General features: G+C 40.2%; 1 protein-coding gene across 2 annotated transcripts in view; it reads left to right on the forward strand.

Moving 5' to 3' along the window:
• dclk2a (doublecortin-like kinase 2a) overlaps nt 1-20,932 on the forward strand; it is an 88,212-nt gene that overhangs the window by 46,327 nt on the left and 20,953 nt on the right. Inside the window, exons 3-8 of one of the 2 annotated variants that reach the window (XM_072916337.1) lie at nt 4,096-4,198; nt 8,209-8,307; nt 8,382-8,432; nt 8,511-8,599; nt 14,012-14,084; nt 18,898-19,006. In XM_072916337.1, coding sequence (XP_072772438.1) covers nt 4,096-4,198; nt 8,209-8,307; nt 8,382-8,432; nt 8,511-8,599; nt 14,012-14,084; nt 18,898-19,006 — 524 coding nt within the window. Of the gene's footprint in view, nt 1-4,095; nt 4,226-8,208; nt 8,308-8,381; nt 8,433-8,510; nt 8,600-14,011; nt 14,085-18,897; nt 19,007-20,932 lie in introns of both variants that reach the window. The other variant, XM_072916336.1, reaches the window with a different exon arrangement.

Raw genomic sequence — 20,932 nt, forward strand, 5'->3', positions numbered from 1 at the left:
TTCCCTCCGAACTCTGTAAGTTTGACAAAAGAAATAGAGCAAAATCCCATCCGGTCCTCAGGAGGATGTAATGGCTCTTTGGGTGACAATGCAGTTACCAAATGAGTCTCTTAATTACCCCAACTGCATTCAGTAGAATAGGGTTATTGATCGGTTGAAAAGTATGATGGATCTTAACCTCTGACTCCTCTTGTGTTCAATTGCATTCAAAATCAATGGAATTGTTTATTTTTTTTACAAAGAAATTTAGTAATCCCTAAAATGTTATTGATTGTCAATTATATGACTCATTTTCGTAGCCTACATTGTATAGCTACTAGGGCTGTAACGGTACGTGTATTTGTATTGAACCGTTTCGGTACGGGGGTTCCGGTTCGGTTAGGAGGTGTACCGAACGAGTTTCCACACGGACATATTAAGTAGCGTAACGCACGTTGTGTAAACAATGCACACCGAGGCACAACACACGGCATGCTAGCAGCTAACGGGCTAGGATAGACTGACCATACGTCCTCTTTTCACCGGACATGTCCTCTTTTGCGGAGCTGTCAGGGCGGAGTTTCTTAAATGCCTCAAATGTCCGGCATTTTGAGTTAGGGTTGCGTGTATTTTCAATGTACGTTCAGGGTTAAGAAGGGGTTAAAAACAAAACAAACAGCAGCATTGGTAAGGGAGGGGCAGAGACAGAGAGAGAGAGAGAGTTATGATAAACGCGCATGCGTCGCCAGGCTCTGCTTTTTATCCATAGATTTATCACATTTAAGTTTTTATTATCTATAGCAGGGGTGTCAAAAGTGTGCCCCGGAGGCCATTTGCGGCCCACAGCTAATGTTTTAAAGGCCCACGGCACATTCTAAAAATACTATTAAAATAAACAAAAACATAACAAAAGTGAATAAAAAAAGCTTAAAGGTTAAATGTAATTTAGAAAAAGTTGCAATGTTGACTAATAAAACAAAGCTGTTTTGTTTTTTTTCAAACTGTCATTGCTCAAAACATGATATTGAATCAAAATCAATGTTATTATGAATTATTGACCTATCCAAGGTTCCCATTACTTCACATCAAATATTACACTAAGAAAAATATTTTTGGTGGAAGATTTTGTAAATTTGGTAAATAAATAACCCAAAAATGTATATTTTGTTGTTTTCTTACTGTACCGAAAATGAACCGAACCGTGACCTCTAAACCGAGGTACGTACCGAACCGAAATTTTTGTGTACCGTTACACAACCTAATAGCTACCCTACAATAGCTCTACGTTCCAAAACCCTTAGCGGATGGTAAAAGAGTCATAAAAATGCATTCTTTTTTATAAAACTCTATATCTTATAATATTCCTCTCAAATGTATTAAATGCATTTTAAATTTAGTTTTCCACATTGGCATACAGTATACAGTCTTCAATGTTTTAGCTCACCGGCGTCACAATGTAAACAAATGCCATGGGTGTATCGACACCTGACATCCACTGTAATGATACCAAGTACAAGAGCGTATCTAGTCGATACTACTATGATTTAGGGGTGTAACGGTACATGTATTTGTATTGAACTGTTTCGGTACGGGGGTTCCGGTTCGGTTTGGAGGTGTACCGAACGAGTTTCCACACGGACATATTAAGTAGCGTAACGCACGTTGTGTAAACAATGCACACCGAGGCACAACACACGGCATGCTAGCAGCTAACGGGCTAGGATAGACTGACCATACGTCCTCTTTTCACCGGACATGTCCTCTTTTGCGGAGCTGTCAGGGCGGAGTTTCTTAAATGCCTCAAATGTCCGGCATTTTGAGTTAGGGTTGCGTGTATTTTCAATGTACGTTCAGGGTTAAGAAGGGGTTAAAAACAAAACAAACAGCAGCATTGGTAAGGGAGGGGCAGAGACAGAGAGAGAGAGAGAGTTATGATAAACGCGCATGCGTCGCCAGGCTCTGCTTTTTATCCATAGATTTATCACATTTAATTTTTTATTATCTATAGCAGGGGTGTCAAAAGTGTGCCCTGGAGGCCATTTGCGGCCCACAGCTAATGTTCTAAAGGCCCACGACACATGTATGATCAGTGTCAGAGCTTGGTCCGCATTGCCGGCAGTAAGTCGGACACGTTTCCAGTGAGGGTTGGACTCCGCCAAGGCTGCCCTTTGTCACCCATTCTGTTCATAACCTTTATGGACAGAATTTCTAGGCGCAGTCAAGGCGTTGAGGGTATCTGGTTTGGTGGCTGCAGGATTAGGTCTCTGCTTTTTGCAGATGATGTGGTCCTGATGGCTTCAGGATCTTCAGCTCTCGCTGGATCGGTTCGCAGCCGAGTGTGAAGCGACTGGGATGAGAATCAGCACCTCCAAGTCCGAGTCCATGGTTCTCGCCCGGAAAAGGGTGGAGTGCCATCTCCGGGTTGGGGAGGAGACCTTGCCCCAAGTGGAGGAGTTCAAGTACCTCGGAGTCTTGTTCACGAGTGAGGGAAGAGTGGATGGTGAGATCGACAGGCGGATCGGTGCGGCGTCTTCAGTAATGCGGACGCTGTATCGATCCGTTGTGGTGAAGAAGGAGCTGAGCCGGAAGGCAAAGCTCTCAATTTACCGGTCGATCTACGTTCCCATCCTCACCTATGGTCATGAGCTTTGGGTTATGACCGAAAGGACAAGATCACGGGTACAAGCGGCCCAAATGAGTTTCCTCCGCCGGGTGGCGGGTCTCTCCCTTAGAGATAGGGTGAGAAGCTCTGTCATCCGGGAGGAGCTCAAAGTAAAGCCGCTGCTCCTCCACATGGAGAGGAGCCAGATGAGGTGGTTCGGGCATCTGGTCAGGATGCCACCCGAACGCCTCCCTAGGGAGGTGTTTAGGGCACATCCGACCGGTAGGAGGCCGCGGGGAAGACCCAGGACACGTTGGGAAGACTATGTCTCCCGGCTGGCCTGGGAACGCCTCGGGATCCCCCGGGAGGAGCTGGACCAAGTGGCTGGGGAGAGGGAAGTCTGGGCTTCCCTGCTTAGGCTGCTGCCCCCGCAACCGACCTCAGATAAGCGGAAGAAGATGGATAGATGGATGGATGGACGACACATTCTAAAAATACTATTAAAATAAACAAAAACATAACAAAAGTGAAATAAAAAAGCTTAAAGGTTAAATGTAATTTAGAAAAAGTTGCAATGTTGACTAATAAAACAAAGCTGTTTTTTTTCTTTCAAACTGTCTGTCATTGCTCAAAACATAATATTGAATCAAAATCAATGTTATTATGAATTATTGACCTATCCAAGGTTCCCATTACTTCACATCAAATATTACACTAAGAAAATATTTTTGGTGGAAGATTTTGCAAATTTGATAAATAAATAACCCCAAAATTTATATTTTGTTGTTTTCTTACTGTACCGAAAATGAACCGAACCGTGACCTCTAAACCGAGGTACGTACCGAACCGAAATTTTTGTGTACCGTTACACCCCTAATAGCTACCCTACAATAGCTCTACGTTCCAAAACCCTTAGCGGACGGTAAAAGAGTCATAATTTAATTTATAATACTCTAAATCTTATAATATTCCTCTCAAATGTATTAAATGCATTTTAAATTTAGTTTTCCACATTGGCATACAGTATACAGTCTTCAATGTTTTCGCTCACCTCCGTCACAATGTAAACAAATGCCATGGGTGGATCTACACCTGACATCCACTGTAATGAGCAACAAGTGGATTAATAATTAATTTTTACTGCTTGTCCGTCATAATTTTGACAAAATAATGGGTGTATAAATGACACAATATCAAATCAAATCAAATCAAATATGTTACTGCATATGTCAGCAGACTAATTAAGAGTCTGTTTGTTTACTTACTACTAAAAGACAAGTTGTCTAGTATGTTCACTATTTTATTTAAGGACTAAATTGCAGCAAGAATCATATGTTTAATGTACCCTAAGATTTTTTGTTGAAATAAAAAGCCAATAATTACATTTTTTGTGGTCCCCTTTATTTAGATAAGTATCGGAATACATTTTGGTACCGGTACCACAATATTGGTATCGGGACAAGACTAGTTAGTGTAAATATTTGCTGAACACAGCGTGTTTCGTGTCGTTCCAGATCACATGCCTGCAGGATTTCTTCGGCGACGATGACGTGTTCATCGCGTGCGGCCCAGAGAAGTATCGCTACGCCCACGATGACTTTGTGTTGGACCACAGCGGTAAGGCTTCCACAGCCTTTATGACTGGTAGGCCTGCTACGACTAATTACCGCCTGTGTTTGTTGTCTCTTGCTTGCAAATGTGTCCCCACCTTGTCCTTGTACATAGTGGAGCACACAGCATGTAGTGTGTGTGTGTGTGTGTGTGTGTGTGTGTTTCCCTTCTTTTGTGTTTCTGCTTTTACTTGCACTCTTGTCCACTGTGAAATGTTGTCGTAATGTATCGCTTTATAGCTGAGGAAAGGTTGGAGGCACAGGAACAGGAAGTGTGGCCCCTATGAAGTAGATCAGGCGACCTCCGGGGAAGGAACCAGAGTTGCTTTTACTCCAAAGTGTTTACATCCTGTTGTAGTTTGTTTCATAGTTTTGTCAGGTGAGCTCACAGCAGGAGACATCTGTTTCGTAAGCCAACAGTGATTTACCGAAATATGCTAAAGGAGCTTTCGGTCAGGATGCCTACATTTATTTTCTTTAATGTACAGTACCTAGCGTCTTTTTTTCTTAGAAATTTAATTTTAAGAAAAATTAAAATTTTAATTAATTTAAATCTGTACACGTATTTATTAAAAAATAACCAAATAACAATATCTTATAATAAATAAAAAATATTTAGCTTTTCAAAATATCCATTTGCCCAATGGCGATATACAATATATATCTCAATATTTTTTCCGTAAAGTAAAACTTACTTACTTACTTAGTCCTCTTGCACTTCAGGGCGCGTAGAGCCGACCATAGCAACCAGGTCTCTCCATCTGGGTCTGTTGTGGGCAAGGTGTTGAGCTTGTGCCATAGTCACATTGCAGGCCTTAAGGTCCTGGGCTAATACATCCAGCCAGCGAGTCCTGGGGGCGCCTCTAGGGCGTCTCCAGCCAGCTCGCTGCGGGTTGAAGTCCAGGATTTTGCGCGTGGGGTGTTCCCCCGGCAGGCGGATGACATGGCCATACCAGCGCACTCGCCGCATTGCTGCGAGGCGAGAGGCTGGGAGCTGTTGGGTTAGCTCTCTTAGGGTCTTGTTGGTGACATGCTGGCTCCACGTGATGCCTTCTATCCTCCTGAGGGCTCTGGAATCAAAGCCATCTAGCCTGGCCGCCAGGATGTTATTCAGCGGCCATGTTTCCGAGCCGTACAGAAGGACAGAGATGACAGAGGAATTGTAGACCCTCAACTTGGTGTCCAGAGATATGTGCCGGTGTCGCCACAACGGTCTCCACAGGGACTGCATGACGGAGGCTGCAAGGGCGCGACGGCGGTCCACCTCTCGTTTGAGGTCGCCGTTGTTGGTGACTGTCGAGCCGAGGTATCTGACGGTAGGGACAAAGTGGACAGGGGTATCCTCAAATAAGAAGGGTGGTGGGTCTGGTCCATCGCCGATATGCATGAGTTCGGTTTTGGACCAGCTGATTTTCAGGCCGAGCTGTTTGGTCTCCTCATCAAACACACCGAGGGCCTCCCTGAGCTGGTCAGCGGTCTCACTGAACAGGGTGGTGTCATCGGCGTATTCAAGGTCCTTTAGGGTGTAGTTTCCAAGTGACACCCCGGGGACTCGCACACAGACTCTGGACATCAGGTGGTCGATGACACAGTTAAATAGTTCTGGTGCGGCAACACAGCCTTGCCTGACCCCGCTGTTGATGGGGAACCACTCAGAGTCTTTACAGTTCACACGCACACAGCTTTCTGCACCCTGATACAACTGCTGAAAGAGTGTGGTGATTTTAGTTGGGACTCCGAGGGACTTCAGGATGTTCCAGAGGGACCCGTGGTCCACAGTGTCGAAGGCAGCCTTAAGATCAATGAAGGCAATGTAGAGGTGCCGGTCCTTTCTGAACTCCCGGGCCTTTTCTATTAAGAGCCGGATGGCAGAGATGTGATCCGTGGTGGAACAATTGGGCATGAAGCCGGCCTGTTCTTGGCGGCGTCTGCTTCTGGTTGCAGGTAGAGCTTGGGTGAGTAATATGCGGGTAAAGAGTTTACCGTGGATGGAGAGGAGTGTGATCCCTCTATGGTTGCTGCAGGTCAGCTGGTCTCCCTTATGCTTCCAAAATGGTAGTATAATGCCCCGCCTCCAGTCATCAGGCAGCGACTCAGAGACCCACACATGGTTGATGATCTGTGTGAGCCAGAGGATGATGTTGTCTCCTCCGGCCTACAGCATCTCTGCTGTGATGGTACATAAGCCAGGGGCTTTTCCATTCTTGAGTTTCGTTAGGGCTGCTCTGACTTCAGCTGGAGAGACAGGGGCGGTGGAGCAGTCCGGGATTGTGGTGGTGTGGGTGGTAGGGGTGGGGTTTTCCGGGGTCGGAAGTAAAGTAAAAACAAAAGACAAAACAGTCCTAGTTACCTGAGATACTAAGTATCTCATTATTATGACTTAGTAAGTCAATATTTTGACTGAGTAATTTACTAAGTCAAAATAATGACTTACTAAGTCAAAATAATGACTTACTAAGTCAAAATAATGACTTACTAAGTCAAATTAAGTGAAGTGAAGTGAATTACATTTATATAGCGCTTTTTCTCAAGTGACTCAAAGCGCTTTACATAGTGAAAGCCAATATCTAAGTTACATTTAAAGCAGTGTGGGTGGCACTGGGAGCAGGTGGGTAAAGTGTCTTGCCGTAACTAGGATGGCGGAAGCGGGGATTGAACCTGCAACCCTCAAGTTGCTGGCACGGCCGCTCTACCAACCGAGCTATACCGTCTTAATGACCTACTGTAAGTAAACGTTTGCAAAAAGCGTTTGAAAAAAAAAGAGAGAACATGCTGACATATGCTCAACTCACCATGCTTCATTTATTACAGCATTTGGGAAGCCTGTAGTTGATTTTTATTATGTAAATGTTATATTTTTATCAACATGCATACTTGCCAACCCTCCCGGATTTTCCGGGAGACTCCCGAAATTCAGCGCCTCTCCCGAAAACCTCCCGGGACAAATTTTCTCCCGAAAAACTCCCGAAATTCAGGCGGACCTGAGTGACGTGTTGACAACACACAACAACAGTGTCTACCGTAAAGCAGTTGGTCTGCCGTAAACAGCAATGTTGTGACACTTTTAAACAGGACAATACTGCCATCTACTGTACATGCATATGTGACCCACCCATAATGTGTCACATTTTTGTGTTGATTTATTTATTTTATTTTGTGGTTTGAATTCGTTTTTGGAGCTGTCATTACACATTTATCAGTATTCACATTGGTCAGTAGGGGGCAGTAGGGCGTTTCTTCCCAATTGAATGCTATCACCTGCAGACCGGAAGTGTCTTGTCATTCTGATGAGCGCGACCAGTCTGTGAACAATTGAAACGTCCTGTGTGCTTTTTCCTCCTGTATAACAGGTTAGTTTTGGTGAATAAACTCACTGAATAATATCCATGTGATCTTTATAAGTTGAAGTACGCATTCTGATGGTGGAGCCTAACTCTAAAGTGTTTGTGAGTTGTAGTTTGTAAATGAACACTGAAATTCAAGTATTTATTTTATTTATATATATATATATATATATATATATATATATATATATATATATATATATATATATATATATATATATCTTAACCACGCCCCCGCCCACACCCCCCACACCCCACCTCCCGGAATCGGAGGTCTCAAGGTTGGCAAGTATGAACATGTGATAGCAGGGACCCTGCCATTCAAAACTAGGCTGCTCCATTACTAATGATTAATGTAACTATAGCTGAAACAATAGTACAATAGCAATAGGAGAGACTATTCATCCCTGAAGTTCATGTAGGCTTAATGATGCACTTACATTATTATATCAACTATCAGAGACAGAAACTCTTCATTTAACATAAAGTCCTTTTTTGCTGCTTCAACACAGCTCAATCAACACAGAAAAAGGGGAGAAAGACAAGCATTATTGACCTACAGTTAACTAACAGACAGGGTCATTAAATAAGCTGATGTACATGTTTTTCCCGCTCTCAGCATCTATTTATGGTAAGTATATTTTACACCAAGTGGAGTGACTTCTGTCCACAGAGTGTAAAGTGCTGAAGTCGTCATACAGTTGCTCTCCTACTTCCAAACGGACGACTAAAAGTCCAGGACCTTCACGACGCAGCAAGTCTCCTGGCGCAGGTAAGCTTTCCAATGAAGTTGCTTTTATATACTTTCCTGTTGGACCAATGAGTGTCCACCTTGTCATGTTTCAGGGAGGCGTACAGTTCACTACTCCACAAGTCCTTCTCCGGCCAAATCCCCAGGTGAGCTCAAGACACACAAACAGATAATTGAGCCCCAAAATCCAGAATAACTTTCAGAGATTTGCTGTCTTCACACAGTAAATGGTTTCGGTCATATTTCCACGGCAAAGTCCACCAAATCGTCCACGCCTTCCCCCACGAGCCCTCAAAGCCTCTCCTATTCCAAGGTAAGGCAAACAACGCAAAATCCACCAATTTTAGCTTCTTATTAGATACTTAATTAGGGTGCAAAAAAAGACTAGATATCACTAGATTTTATTAAAATAATCTTACATTTATAATCAATTGGTTTACTATGGAATGAAAAAAAAATACTATGAGAATAAAGTTGTAACTTTACTGTAATAAAATTGCACATTTTTTTGTAAAATGTTGTACCTTCATTTTTAGGAAATAATATATATATATATATATATATATATATATATATATATATGTATATATATATATGTATGTATGTATGTATGTATGTATGTATGTATGTATGTATGTATGTATATATATATATATGTGTGTATGTATATATGTGTATATATATATATGTATATATGTATATATATATATATATGTGTGTATATGTGTATATATATATATGTATATATGTATATACATATATATATGTATATATATATATATATATGTGTATATATATATATATGTGTGTATATATATATATATATATATATATATATATATATATGTATATATGTATGTATGTATATATATATATATATATATATATATATGTATGTGTGGGAAAAAAATCACAAGACTATTTCATCTCTACAGGCCTGTTTCATGAGGGGGGGTACCCTCAATCATCAGGAGATTTTAATGGGAGCATTCGCATACCATGGTTTATATAGGGCACAGAGTGGGTGGGTACAGGCTGGCGTAGGGGCGTGGTGATTGGCTCATGTGTTACCTAGGAGGTGTTTCCGTCTATGGCGGCATGCTGTTACAATCTCGCTGCGCTTGTTGAGGGATGACAGGTCTGGACGGTAAATAATAAACAGTTTCTCTTTCAAGCATAGGTTGCATCTTTTATTACCACTATTGTAAGGTGTGCTGGATGCAAGAATTTGCCATGTTATTGAATATTCAACATTATTGTCTTTGAGGTCCCAAATGTGTTTGCTGAGTTCTGTGGTATTTCGCAGGTTTTTGTTCCTGAAAGAAGCCTTGTGATTGTTCCATCTGGTTTTGAATTCTCCCTCGGTTAATCCTACATATGTGTCGGATGTGTTAATGTCCTTGCGTATTACCTTAGATTGGTAGACAACTGATGTTTGTAAGCACCCCCCGTTGAAAGGGCAATCAGGTTTCTTTCGACAGTTGCAGCCTTTGTTGGTTTTGGAGTCGCTCTGTCTGGGGGCCGACGGCTCATTTGCAATTGTTTTGTTGTGGTTTGAGATAATTTGTCGTATATTGTTCATACAGCTGTAGCTCAATTTAATGTTGTTCTTGTTGAATACTTTTCTTAGGGTGTTGTCTTTGGGAAAGTGTTTGTCAATCAGATTGAGGAATTTGTGTCCAATGTTAGTTGAGACGTTTTTGCTGTATGGGGGGTTGTACCAGATGATGTCGTTTCGTTTTCTGTTCTTTTTTGGCTGGTTTCCTGGCGTGGGTTCATAGGTGAGGGTGAAATTGTATCCGCTTTCATCAAGGGCTTTTTGGTACGGGGGGGTTGCTTGGTCAAATTCAGCTTTGCTAGATGACAGCATCGATAGCCTTTTATTAATTCCGGTAGGTATTCTTTTCGTGGTGGTGGGGTATATATATATATATATATATATATATATATATATATATATATATATATATATATCAGGGCTGTATGGTGCGACAAATTTACTCGTAAATGCGACTAAAAATACACCGTGTGAGTTGAAAAGAAAAACTGTCGCACGTGCTTATAGGGATTTCAACACTTTCATCGCATTTTGCTACTACAAGAAATCCATCCAAATTTGATTAAGCCAGAGTAAAATGTTTGTCCACCTCTATGGCATGTTTGAAATAAACTCATAACCATAACCAAATGGACAAGTGTTTGACACGGAAGTTATCACTCTGTGCGCTCTGAAAGCTGTATTGTGTGTCCCTTCCTCCTTCAATGATTGAAGTGACAAACTTGCTATACAAACAATACCCCGTTTGTTGACGAGAACATACCGCCAATAAACTGCATTCAATCTATTTATTAAGCAAAGGTAACACAAACCAGTGAAAGATTCAAAAGAGCTGCCGTCAGAGCCGACAAACTACCGCTGCTAGCCTGCTAAGCTAACAAAACAGCTCAAACTCAGACGGGTGTCGACTCGCCGACGGCACATGTCGCTAGGCAACAGGCACCGCCGTTTAAAAGTCACACACTCAAACTTATCTCAACTGCATTACGCCAGATATTTGAGGTTTTTAAGTAACACAGTAATTACTTTCCCTAGTAATTAATTACACTTATTAAAGAGTAATTCCGTCACTAATTCAGTTACATTTTTGGTAAAGTAAGGAGTAAAGTAACTATAATCAATGACTTATTTAAAGTCATTTTCAGAACACAGCAGCATGAAGCAGTTGGCAGGTTTATTGTTCCTGGCTAACACCTTTGTGTGTATGTCCTATAATAAAGTTTATTGTTAAAGGTTAATTATTGTCATGTTCTCTTAAACCAGGGCACTTTATTTCACATTTGTTCTCTTATGTTTTTGTAAGCTGAAGACTTTAGCGTAGCTAAACGTTTTTGTTTAAAGAAGATTGGAGATTATATTGGACTTTTCTTATTTTTTTCAAGGCTTTTTTCCTCTTAAGTTTGGATCCTATGCGTTCATAACAATATGTAATATGTCAAATATTTACCACATTTTGGTCATTTTAAGCATTGCCGTAACTGATTTTCTCAGCGCAATTTTTTTCCGACTTCCGGCAACAAATGTGTGTCCCTGCTTTCGGAAACAAACACTTGTAAGTTCAAATCATGGCGGACTTGGTAACAGACAAAGAAATTACCGTATTTTTCGGAGTATAAGTCGCACCGGCCGAAAATGCACAATAAAGAAGGAAAAAAACCATATATAAGTATAAGTCGCATTTTTTGGGGAAATGTATTTGATAAAAGCCAACAGCAAAAATAGACATTTGAAAGGCAATTTAAAATTAAAGCTGCAAGCAGCATTGGTCGGGCCCGCGTATTTGGCAGGTGCTAGTCCTAAGTGTCCCAATACTTTTGTCTACTTTTAGTCTGAAGTGTCCCAAGACTTTTGTCTAGGGTACCTACCTTGTCTGCATTGTGTGGGCTTCCTGCTTTTAAGCAGCCATCTTAAAAAAACAGCAGCGCAGCGGGTCTTTGAAGGGTCATAAAATCAAAACCGGAGCAGGTATTAAAACGCTGTTCTGTTATTTTATACACAAGGGTTTAATCTCTCTCCTGTGTTAGTTTGAAGCCGAAACGACAAACGCGCTCAGAGGAGATAGATTTTGAAGAAAGGTGACCGTTTTTTACAAAAATTTTGTTTTGAAGGGGGAATAGCAAACTTCCTGTAGATTTTTGCTGGGGGGTGTCAATTTATGAAATGTAGGTCTAAGTGAGACCTACGAAGAGGTTTTTGTTTCATGTCTCTCCGACCTTCCCAGTGGGAGTTACAGGCAGTTTTGTCATTTTTTTCTTCCGAGGAGCAGTTTTTTCTCCGTTTTATTCAAAAATTGCTCTAGAGCGCAATTTTTAAATTTGGGGTTAGGTTTTTTTATTAGATCGCAATTTTTGCCAGTCCTGATGTGTGCGTTCAGTTTGGTGAGTTTTGAAGCGTGTTAAGGGGTTCAAATTACAGCTCAAAGAGGCAAAAGTTACTGTTTTTAGTACTTTTTTGTCTTGAAGGGGGAATTGCCAACTTCCTGTTGATTTTTGCCCGAGGATATACAATTATGAAAGGTAGGTCTAAGTCAGACCTACATAGAGGATTTTTTTTCATGTCTTTCCGACCTTCCTAGTGGGAGTTACAGGCAGTCTAGTTTGTTTTTTTCCTAGGGGGCGCTAGAGCGCAATTTTGAGTTTTGTGGTTCGTTTTTTTTAAAAAAAGGCAATTTTCGCAGGTCCTGATCAAATATGGTGAGTTTTGACGCATGTTAAGTGGGTCAAATTACAGTTTAATGTGGCGGCGGAAGAATAAAGAATAAAGAATAAAACCTTACAAATTCAATAGGTCCTTATGTCCCATTGTATAAGGACTCCCTTTGGGAGTCCTTATACAATGGGAAATGCGGGCCCTAATAAATCAAGAATAGTGAACAACAGGCTGAATAAGTGTACGTTATATGAGGCATAAATAACCAACTGGTATGTTAACGTAACATATTATGGTAAGAGTCATTCAAATAACTATAACATATAGAACATGCTATACGTTTACCAAACAATCTGTCACTCCTAATCGCTAAATCCCATGAAATCTTATACGTCTAGTCTCTTACGTCAATGAGATCAATAATATTAATTGATATTTTACGCTAATGTGTTCATCATTTCACACATAAGTCGCTCCTGAGTATAAGTCGCACCCCCGGCCAAACTATGACAAAAAACTGCGACTTATAGTCCGAAAAATACGGTACTTTTTCGGTACCTTATCTTTTTGAAGCTGAATATACGGAGGATGAAGAACTACTGGTTATAGCAGCCAGCACAAAGAAAGTGTGAAACGATGTCGCCGTGACTTTGACACTGTAAATGTGGAACTTGGAGCCAAGCTATTTTGACATAAATGGAGTGCTTACCCAAAATAAACGGGGGGAAAAAAACCTCCCCACCCAGCTGGACCAAACACACATCTGTCCATCGAGTGAGTCGCTTAAATATTGATCATGATACATGCAGCACGTCTCGCGTGTTATTACAACTACAGTACATGTGCTGCCGAGCTAGCTATGTACAAACAAGACATGGAATGCGGGCTAATACTTTTACAGTTAGTAATATGATTGTTCATGTTTTTCAGTCAGTACAGACTGGTGTTGTGTGCATTACAAACTCAAACGCGATTCGTGTGTTGGCGTAGAAGCTAGCTTATCTCTTGCCGTAGCTTGGTTAGAATACAGGTTATGGAACGTAAATTTAGTATTGTTGGCGGTTTAATTGCTCCCATTAGCTGCATTGCTAGCCACCTAGAATGAGATGATTTTTATATGTCTGGAAAAAGTGCAGTTCCCCTTGAAATAGGTCAATATTGTACACAAAGTTTGTCATGGGAAAGGATGTAAAGGAGAGGATGCTGTTGACCTACATAGCAGACATCAATCAACATCTTCATGTTTGTGTTGTATTACCTGGCACTTTGACACGCTAATCTGATTTATTGATGGATTATTGGTGGTCCAGACTACATTATTATTTGATTCGGCCACTTGGCAAGGTCCTGGTCCTCTGCGGGCCAAGTCACAGCATTACTGACTTGGCAGAATGTTTGGATTTATCATTTCACATCATGATGAATATAATGGAAACACACAAAATAATATGTTTTTAGTGTGAAGACATGATGGAAGAAGTTATTATTATTGTTTTAGTTCTTTTTGGCTTCTTGCAGATCGCTCCGTGTCATCACGTCTCCAATTCAAACATCAACGGTTCACTGAACAACCACCAGGGGGGGACAGAGGGTACGTTCAATTTTCTCTTTTTTTCTCTCTCCTTATTCCCGTCTCCTCTTGTCCGGAGTGGAGTCCTTGTCTCCTCATTTCCTCTCTTCCTTCCATTTGCATACCTGCCAACTACTGCGGTTTTCCCGTAATTAGTACGGTTTTCATCAACCTATTCCGGGTTACGGTTGCAGTGATAAAAAATACGTTTTTTCATTAATTAAAAAAAAAAATTTTTTTTTAAGTTTTATTCACGAAATCGCGTAACAACAATGACAATCGACCCTGCTTCCCGTAACTTCCTATCGAGCCATTCCGAATGCCATGCGCGAGGCCAGGGCCGGCCCGTGGCATAGGCCGTATAGGCAAATGCTAAGGGCGCCGTCCATCAGGGGGCGCAACGCCAGTGCCACAAATGTTGGAGAAAAAAAGAAAAAAAGTTGGTACTATTATTTCTAAATACAAAAAATAATCCAACGTTAATTAAAATGCAAAGTAAAGCCTATATAATGGAAATATTATTTGTTACAACATTACACCCCCCCCCCGCACGGTGCGCCCCCTCCCTTCCCGTATCATGACTCTTTTTGGACGTCACCACATCAAAAAATCAACACAAGATGTCAAAACGGCCAAAACTGTCAGGTGCCCAGGGAAGAAAAAAGAGAAAAGAAGAAGAGGAGAAACGAGAAAAAGACAAGAGGTAGCAGGTAGGTAACGTTAGCCTACATGAAATTATTTGTCTGTTACAGAATGTGATAGTAACCTGGCTTTTTAGCATTAAGCTAATGTTACATGATTCGGCAATTGCTAATCAATAAATAGCTAGTTCTGTTTTAACGTCGGGTTAATATTGTGGAGGGGGCTAAATTGTTATGGAAAATAATAATGTAACGTTAGGTGATTACAGTACTCCCACCTTACATTCCTCAGGGACATTTGTATTAGATCTTTTAAGCAGGTGTTTTTTGTTTACATTGTTATTGCCTTCTGGTTAGCTAATGTTTGCCCTGCAGGTAATTGTCACTTTTCCACCCCTTTATATATTAGGTATAGTTGTAAGCCTAGTTGTTAAAGTGCACATCATTAATGTAAATTAAGCAATATGTATGTAAAAAATATTGTATTTCACATATATTTTTGCATTCATTTATTTATTAATATTTTTTTTATCTTGTTAACTATTCTGATTGTTAATTTGCTTTCTTTAAGTAAAAAAAAGGTCAAAGACAAAGCTATTCGGTTTCTTGTGAGTATATACACTTCACTGCCGATGTGGGGGGGCGCCACCTAAAATCTTGCCTAGGGCGCCAGATTGGTTAGGGCCGGGCCTGCGCAAGGCTATTTATAGCACCGCTGCCAAGCACGAGGCACCAGTTGCCATTGTTTCCAAACGAGCAAACGATCATGGAATCAGCCGGAGAAAAATCGCAAACGAGTCTTAAACCGAAAAGAAAACTGCAGTCATTCCGTGAAGAATATTCAAAAGCCTATCCGGGAATAATTATCCGTTCCAAAAAGGGTGAAAACTATGCGAATTGCACCTTGTGCAGATAAGATTTTTCAATCGGACACGGAGGAATTAGCGATGTAAAAGACCACGTTGGGACAAAAAAACACAAGTCTAATGCCGTTGCTAGCGATACAAGTGGAAAACTTTCAACGTTTTTCGTCGCCCAAACAGATTCTTTGGATACATTTGGATTTTAGCCACAAAAAGGTAATGACACCAATGTTATCTATTGGAATTGTTTAGTACTGTTATACTGTTAAAAGTGTTTATACTATTTATGCTTTCAAGTCCAAGTTGAAGAAATCTTGTTAAATGTTGACAGCATAACTACCAAAATACAGAAGTATGTCCTTAATATTTCTGTTGAAAAGTTCAAATGATTACATTAGAGATGTGATGTGCCACTTTTCAAGTGTCTGATGGCTTCAATTAATTTTCATTCATTTTTCATATTTTGAATTCTTTTGAAAGGCTTACAAAAAAACGACATTTGAATTGTAATTCCATGCTATTGACAGGACTATTAATTTTAATGAAGTTAGCTTACCATGTTTACAGTATGATAATTGTGATAGAAATGTGAATTTTAGGCACAGAATATTTTTTACAATTGAACAAGGCAGTAGATTATACAAGCTTGGACAGAAAGTTAATAATGACACCAATTTTTTTTAATGGAATTGTTTAGTACGGTTTTACCATTTGTTTACTGTAAAAAGTGTTTATACTTTCAATGAACAAATTGAAGTCTTGTGAAAGGTTGACAGGATAACTGGCATTAACTGTCAAAATAATTTCAAACTATTGAAGTTAGCTTACAGAATAAACATGTCAATCAACCCATATGATTTTTGCTGTAATATTTTTGTTTTGAAAAGTCACTGTGACTGATAGAAAAGTGATGGTTTTAGCAACATTTTAACCTGTCTGAATGCAATCAATCATTTTGTCCTGGACCTACCGGGGCCTGCGGCCCCTGGACCCTGGCTACTAGGTTTTTCTGATTTCAAAAGTTGGCAGGTATGCATTTGTCATCAATCTCTTTTTCTCCCCTTCTTTCCTTCTTTTCCAGCATGTGGTTTATGTCCTTGTCTCTCCTTCTGTTCCTCTCGCAGGCTTTCGGCATTGGTCATTTTTTCATTTCACTCAACTCTGGTCATTCTTTCCTTCCTCTGCTTTTCTATCCTTAACTTCGCCTCCTTTCCTCAATCAATCAATCAATCAATGTTTATTTATATAGACCTAAATCACAAGTGTCTCAAAGGGCTGCACAAGCCACAACGACATCCTCGGTACAGAGCCCACATAAGGGCAAGGAAAAACTCACCCCAATGGGACGTCGATGTGAATGACTATGAGAAACCTTGGAGAGGACCGCATATGTGGGTAACCCCCCCCCCCCCCCCCCCCCTCTAGGGAGACCGAATGCAATGGATGTCGAGTGGGTCTGACATAATATTGTGAGAGTCCAGTCCATAGTGGATCTAACATAATATTGTGAGAGTACAGTCCATAGTGGACCTAACATAATATTGTGAGAGTACAGTCCATAGTGGATCTAACATAATAGTAAGAGTCCAGTCCATAGTGGATCTAACATAATAGTGAGAGTCCAGTCCATAGTGGATCTAACATAATAGTGTGAGAGTCCAGTCCATAGTGGATCTAACATAATAGTGAGAGTCCAGTCCATAGTAGATCTAACATAATAGTGAGAGTCCAGTCCATAGTGGATCTAACATAATAGTGTGAGATTCCAGTCCATAGTGGATCTAACATAATATTGTGAGAGTCCAGTCCATAGTGGATCTAACATAATAGTGTGAGATTCCAGTCCATAGTGGATCTAACATAATATTGTGAGAGTCCAGTCCATAGTGGATCTAACATAATAGTGTGAGAGTACAGTCCATAGTGGATCTAACATAATAGTGTGAGATTCCAGTCCATAGTGGATCTAACATAATATTGTGAGAGTCCAGTCCATAGTGGATCCAACATAATAGTAAGAGTCCAGTCCACAGTGGGGCCAGCAGGAAACCATCCCGAGCGGAGACGGGTCAGCAGCGCAGAGATGTTCTTCCCCTTCTCTCTTTTCCCATTTTTACCTCCGCCGCTCGCAGTCTGTGGAACGCTCTGCCTGACCACCTGAGGGCACCACAGACTGTGAATGCTTTTAAAAAAGGTTTAAAAACCCTTATTTTTTTCTATAAAAAAAAAAAAAAAAGCCTTTTTTTTTTAGATATATGCATACTAGTTTTAGCTCTTTGGCTGTTCTAGTTTTAATTTTTATTGTTATATTTTTTCTATTATCTTTTTTTTAATTTTTATTTTATTTTTTAATACACTGTAGCACTTTGAGGTTGTTTACTCAATGTAAAGTGCTTTTTACAAATAAAATCTATTATTATTATTATTATTACTGTCACTTTCAAACACTGAGGACATCTATTAAACAAGACAAAAGGCAAGGAATCAAACAGAGACAGAATTCAATTTGGACTCAATATTGAGGAGAGACATGGCCACTGCACTCTCTGTACAGTCCTGCACCACGCTCTGACGAAGAAGGTTTTCGTCTCCTCATTTATTCAGATGTTCAATGTTCACGCACCAACACATGTCGCAGCAGGAATGGGAAGTATGTAAAACAGTCATTGTTTTCGGTCGCTTTGAAGTCCAAGAAGAGGATTTCTCGGGCTTGGGCTCTTCCTGGATCCAGCTGGGGCAGGTGTTGGAGGACAATGGATAACCCCTCCCGTCTCCTGACCACAGCAACTTCAAGAGGGCAGCGGGTCGTAAATAGCGTTGACCTCGGTTACCAAATAGTTGGAAGAGAGTTTGTGAACTACTTCAGAGAGAGTTCGTTTAACACTTCAAAGAGAGTTCCTCTGGAAGTTGAGCAGATCCTGCCATCTGTCCGTGTTGAAATCACAGTGGCGTTTCACGAGCCTTCTTCCTCTTGTTAGGCCTCGAAAGACAGCATTCATAATACAACGTTTCTTTTGTGATAACTTACAAACAATTATTCCAACAATTACCTTCCGCTCCCCTTTCCTTTAGTGCCTCTCATTTCCTTTTCTTTCCTCTACTCTCAGTCCATTCTTTTCATTTCCTCATCCTCTCCCATTTCCCTTTTTTGATGTTGAATTGACCCAAGGAGGAAAGGAAGCATGCAGCCTTCATGTAGCAAAACTAGGAGAGGAAACCAAGGTAGCATATGGATGAGGATGAGGAAAGGAGAGGCCTAAGGTCTCGTCGTCTCCTTGATGCCGGTTATCCACTAATCATGTTACGGTCTTATTTGTCTCTGATCCACAGTCAACGGTAACCATAGCAACAGCCCGTCTGCCACTATCCTGGACAAGTACGCTGTCGGCAAAGTTATCGGCGACGGCAACTTTGCTGTGGTGAAGGAGTGCGTGGAGAGGTAAGTTAACTGGTTGTAATGCTTGGTTGTAAGTGGAAAATATAAGTTAAGCGCTTTAAAACTAGAGATGTCCAGTATACTGTATAACAGGACATTATGAACTGGGCTCAATCTGCCCTGCTCTAACGTACTTGTATGAGTATAACACAAATGTGCTGCAAGCTAGTGGGGAGTGCTTGAAGTGGCCTAGCACTTGATGAGTACCTATTTTCTATTGTTTCATTGGAAATAAAACAGCAAAGTCAATTTGGCTGTCATCTGTTTTAATTATGAGACACAATTGTGTCAAAGTCATGATTTTTTTAATTTCATGCTTGAAATAAGAAATGATGACTGTGTTATTAGTATTTTTCTCTGATATTATGTCAGTGCACTGCAAAAAGTCAGTGTTTGAAAACAAGAAAAAAAAAAATACAAAAATGAGGGGTATTTTATTTGAACTAAGCAAAATTAAGACTTTCCAAAACAAGTAAAATTAAATCTGCAAGCAGCGATGGACCGGACCGACTTTGAGGGCTCATAAAATCCAAACCGGAGCAGTAATTAAAACTCTTTCATCAACTTTTAATCAGAAGGGTTCAATCTCTCTCCTGTGCTAGTTTGAAGCCGACACGACAAACGCGCTCAGAGGAGATAATGTTTGAAAAAAGGTGACTGTTTTTACACAACTTTTGTTTTGAAGGGGGAATTGCAAACCTCCTGTTGATTTTTGCTGGGATTGTCAGTGTATGAAATCTAGGTCTAAGTGAGACCTACATAGAGGTTTTTGTTTCATGTCTCTACGACATTCCTACTGGGAGTTAGAGGCAGTTTTGTCTGTGTTTTCTTCCTAGGGGGCGCTAGAGCGCAATTTTGAGTTTTGGGGTTTGGTTTTTTGATTAGATCGCAATTTTTGCCAGTCCTGATGTGTGTGTCCAATTTGGTGAGTTTAAAGCATGTTAAGGGTGTCAAATTACAGCTCAAAGAGGCGGCGGTATAATAATACAACACTAGAAATTCAATAGGGTCCTCTGTCCCAAAACAACTCGGTTCCTAATTAGCTAACCTCAATGAACCCAAAAATAGCTTAAAATAAGTATATTCTCACTAATAACAAGTGCACTTTTCTTTGATAGAAAAAAAAAAAAAAAAAGAGACGTTTTTGCTCAATATGTTGAAAAATATTCTTAAATGAAGTAAATGCTAGTGCCATTATCTTGACATAATAATATTACATTTCTTGAAAGCAGCAAACTTATACTAAAAACTAATTTATTGTTCTTAATGGAAAGGCAACAAGGCAAGCGCTTGTTACTCTCGGGGTCTCCTAGCCGCTCAGTCAAATCATATTGTCTAAAAATGCATTTTTCCATGGATAACATGACATCATCGCGCCAAGTGCGTGCTCTTTCAGTCAATTAGTGCGCATATATACAGCCCGGCCCCCCGGCCAAAAGTGTTTTAATTGTAATTTTGAAGAATTTATCTGAATGTGCATGAACTATTTCTGTTCAAAATAGTTAGAAATGTTAAATGTTTAAATATTAACTGTCAGTTTACTGTACTGTGCCAACTGTACTACTATATGAGTACATATTTTCTATTGTTTCATTGGAAATAAAACAGCAAAGTCCATTTGGCTGTCATCTGTTTTAATTATGAGACACAATTGTGTCTTTCATGCTTGAAATAAGAAATGATGTCTTTAAAAAAGTAGTTTTCTACTTGTGAGTGTTGATGACACAGCTTTGCAACACTTGATATTCTAGTTTCAAGCATGTTTTACTCAATATAGGTCATCAAATCTCAGCAACAAGCTGTAATATCTTACTGAGATCATTTAGGACCAAAACACTTAAAACAAGTAAAAGACTCTAACATAAAATCTGTTTAGTGAGAAGAATTATCTTATCAGACAGAAAAAGAGCAAATATCACCCTTATTTGA

This window comes from Nerophis lumbriciformis, linkage group LG27, assembly GCF_033978685.3.
Source record: "Nerophis lumbriciformis linkage group LG27, RoL_Nlum_v2.1, whole genome shotgun sequence".
Taxonomy (NCBI): domain Eukaryota; kingdom Metazoa; phylum Chordata; class Actinopteri; order Syngnathiformes; family Syngnathidae; genus Nerophis; species Nerophis lumbriciformis.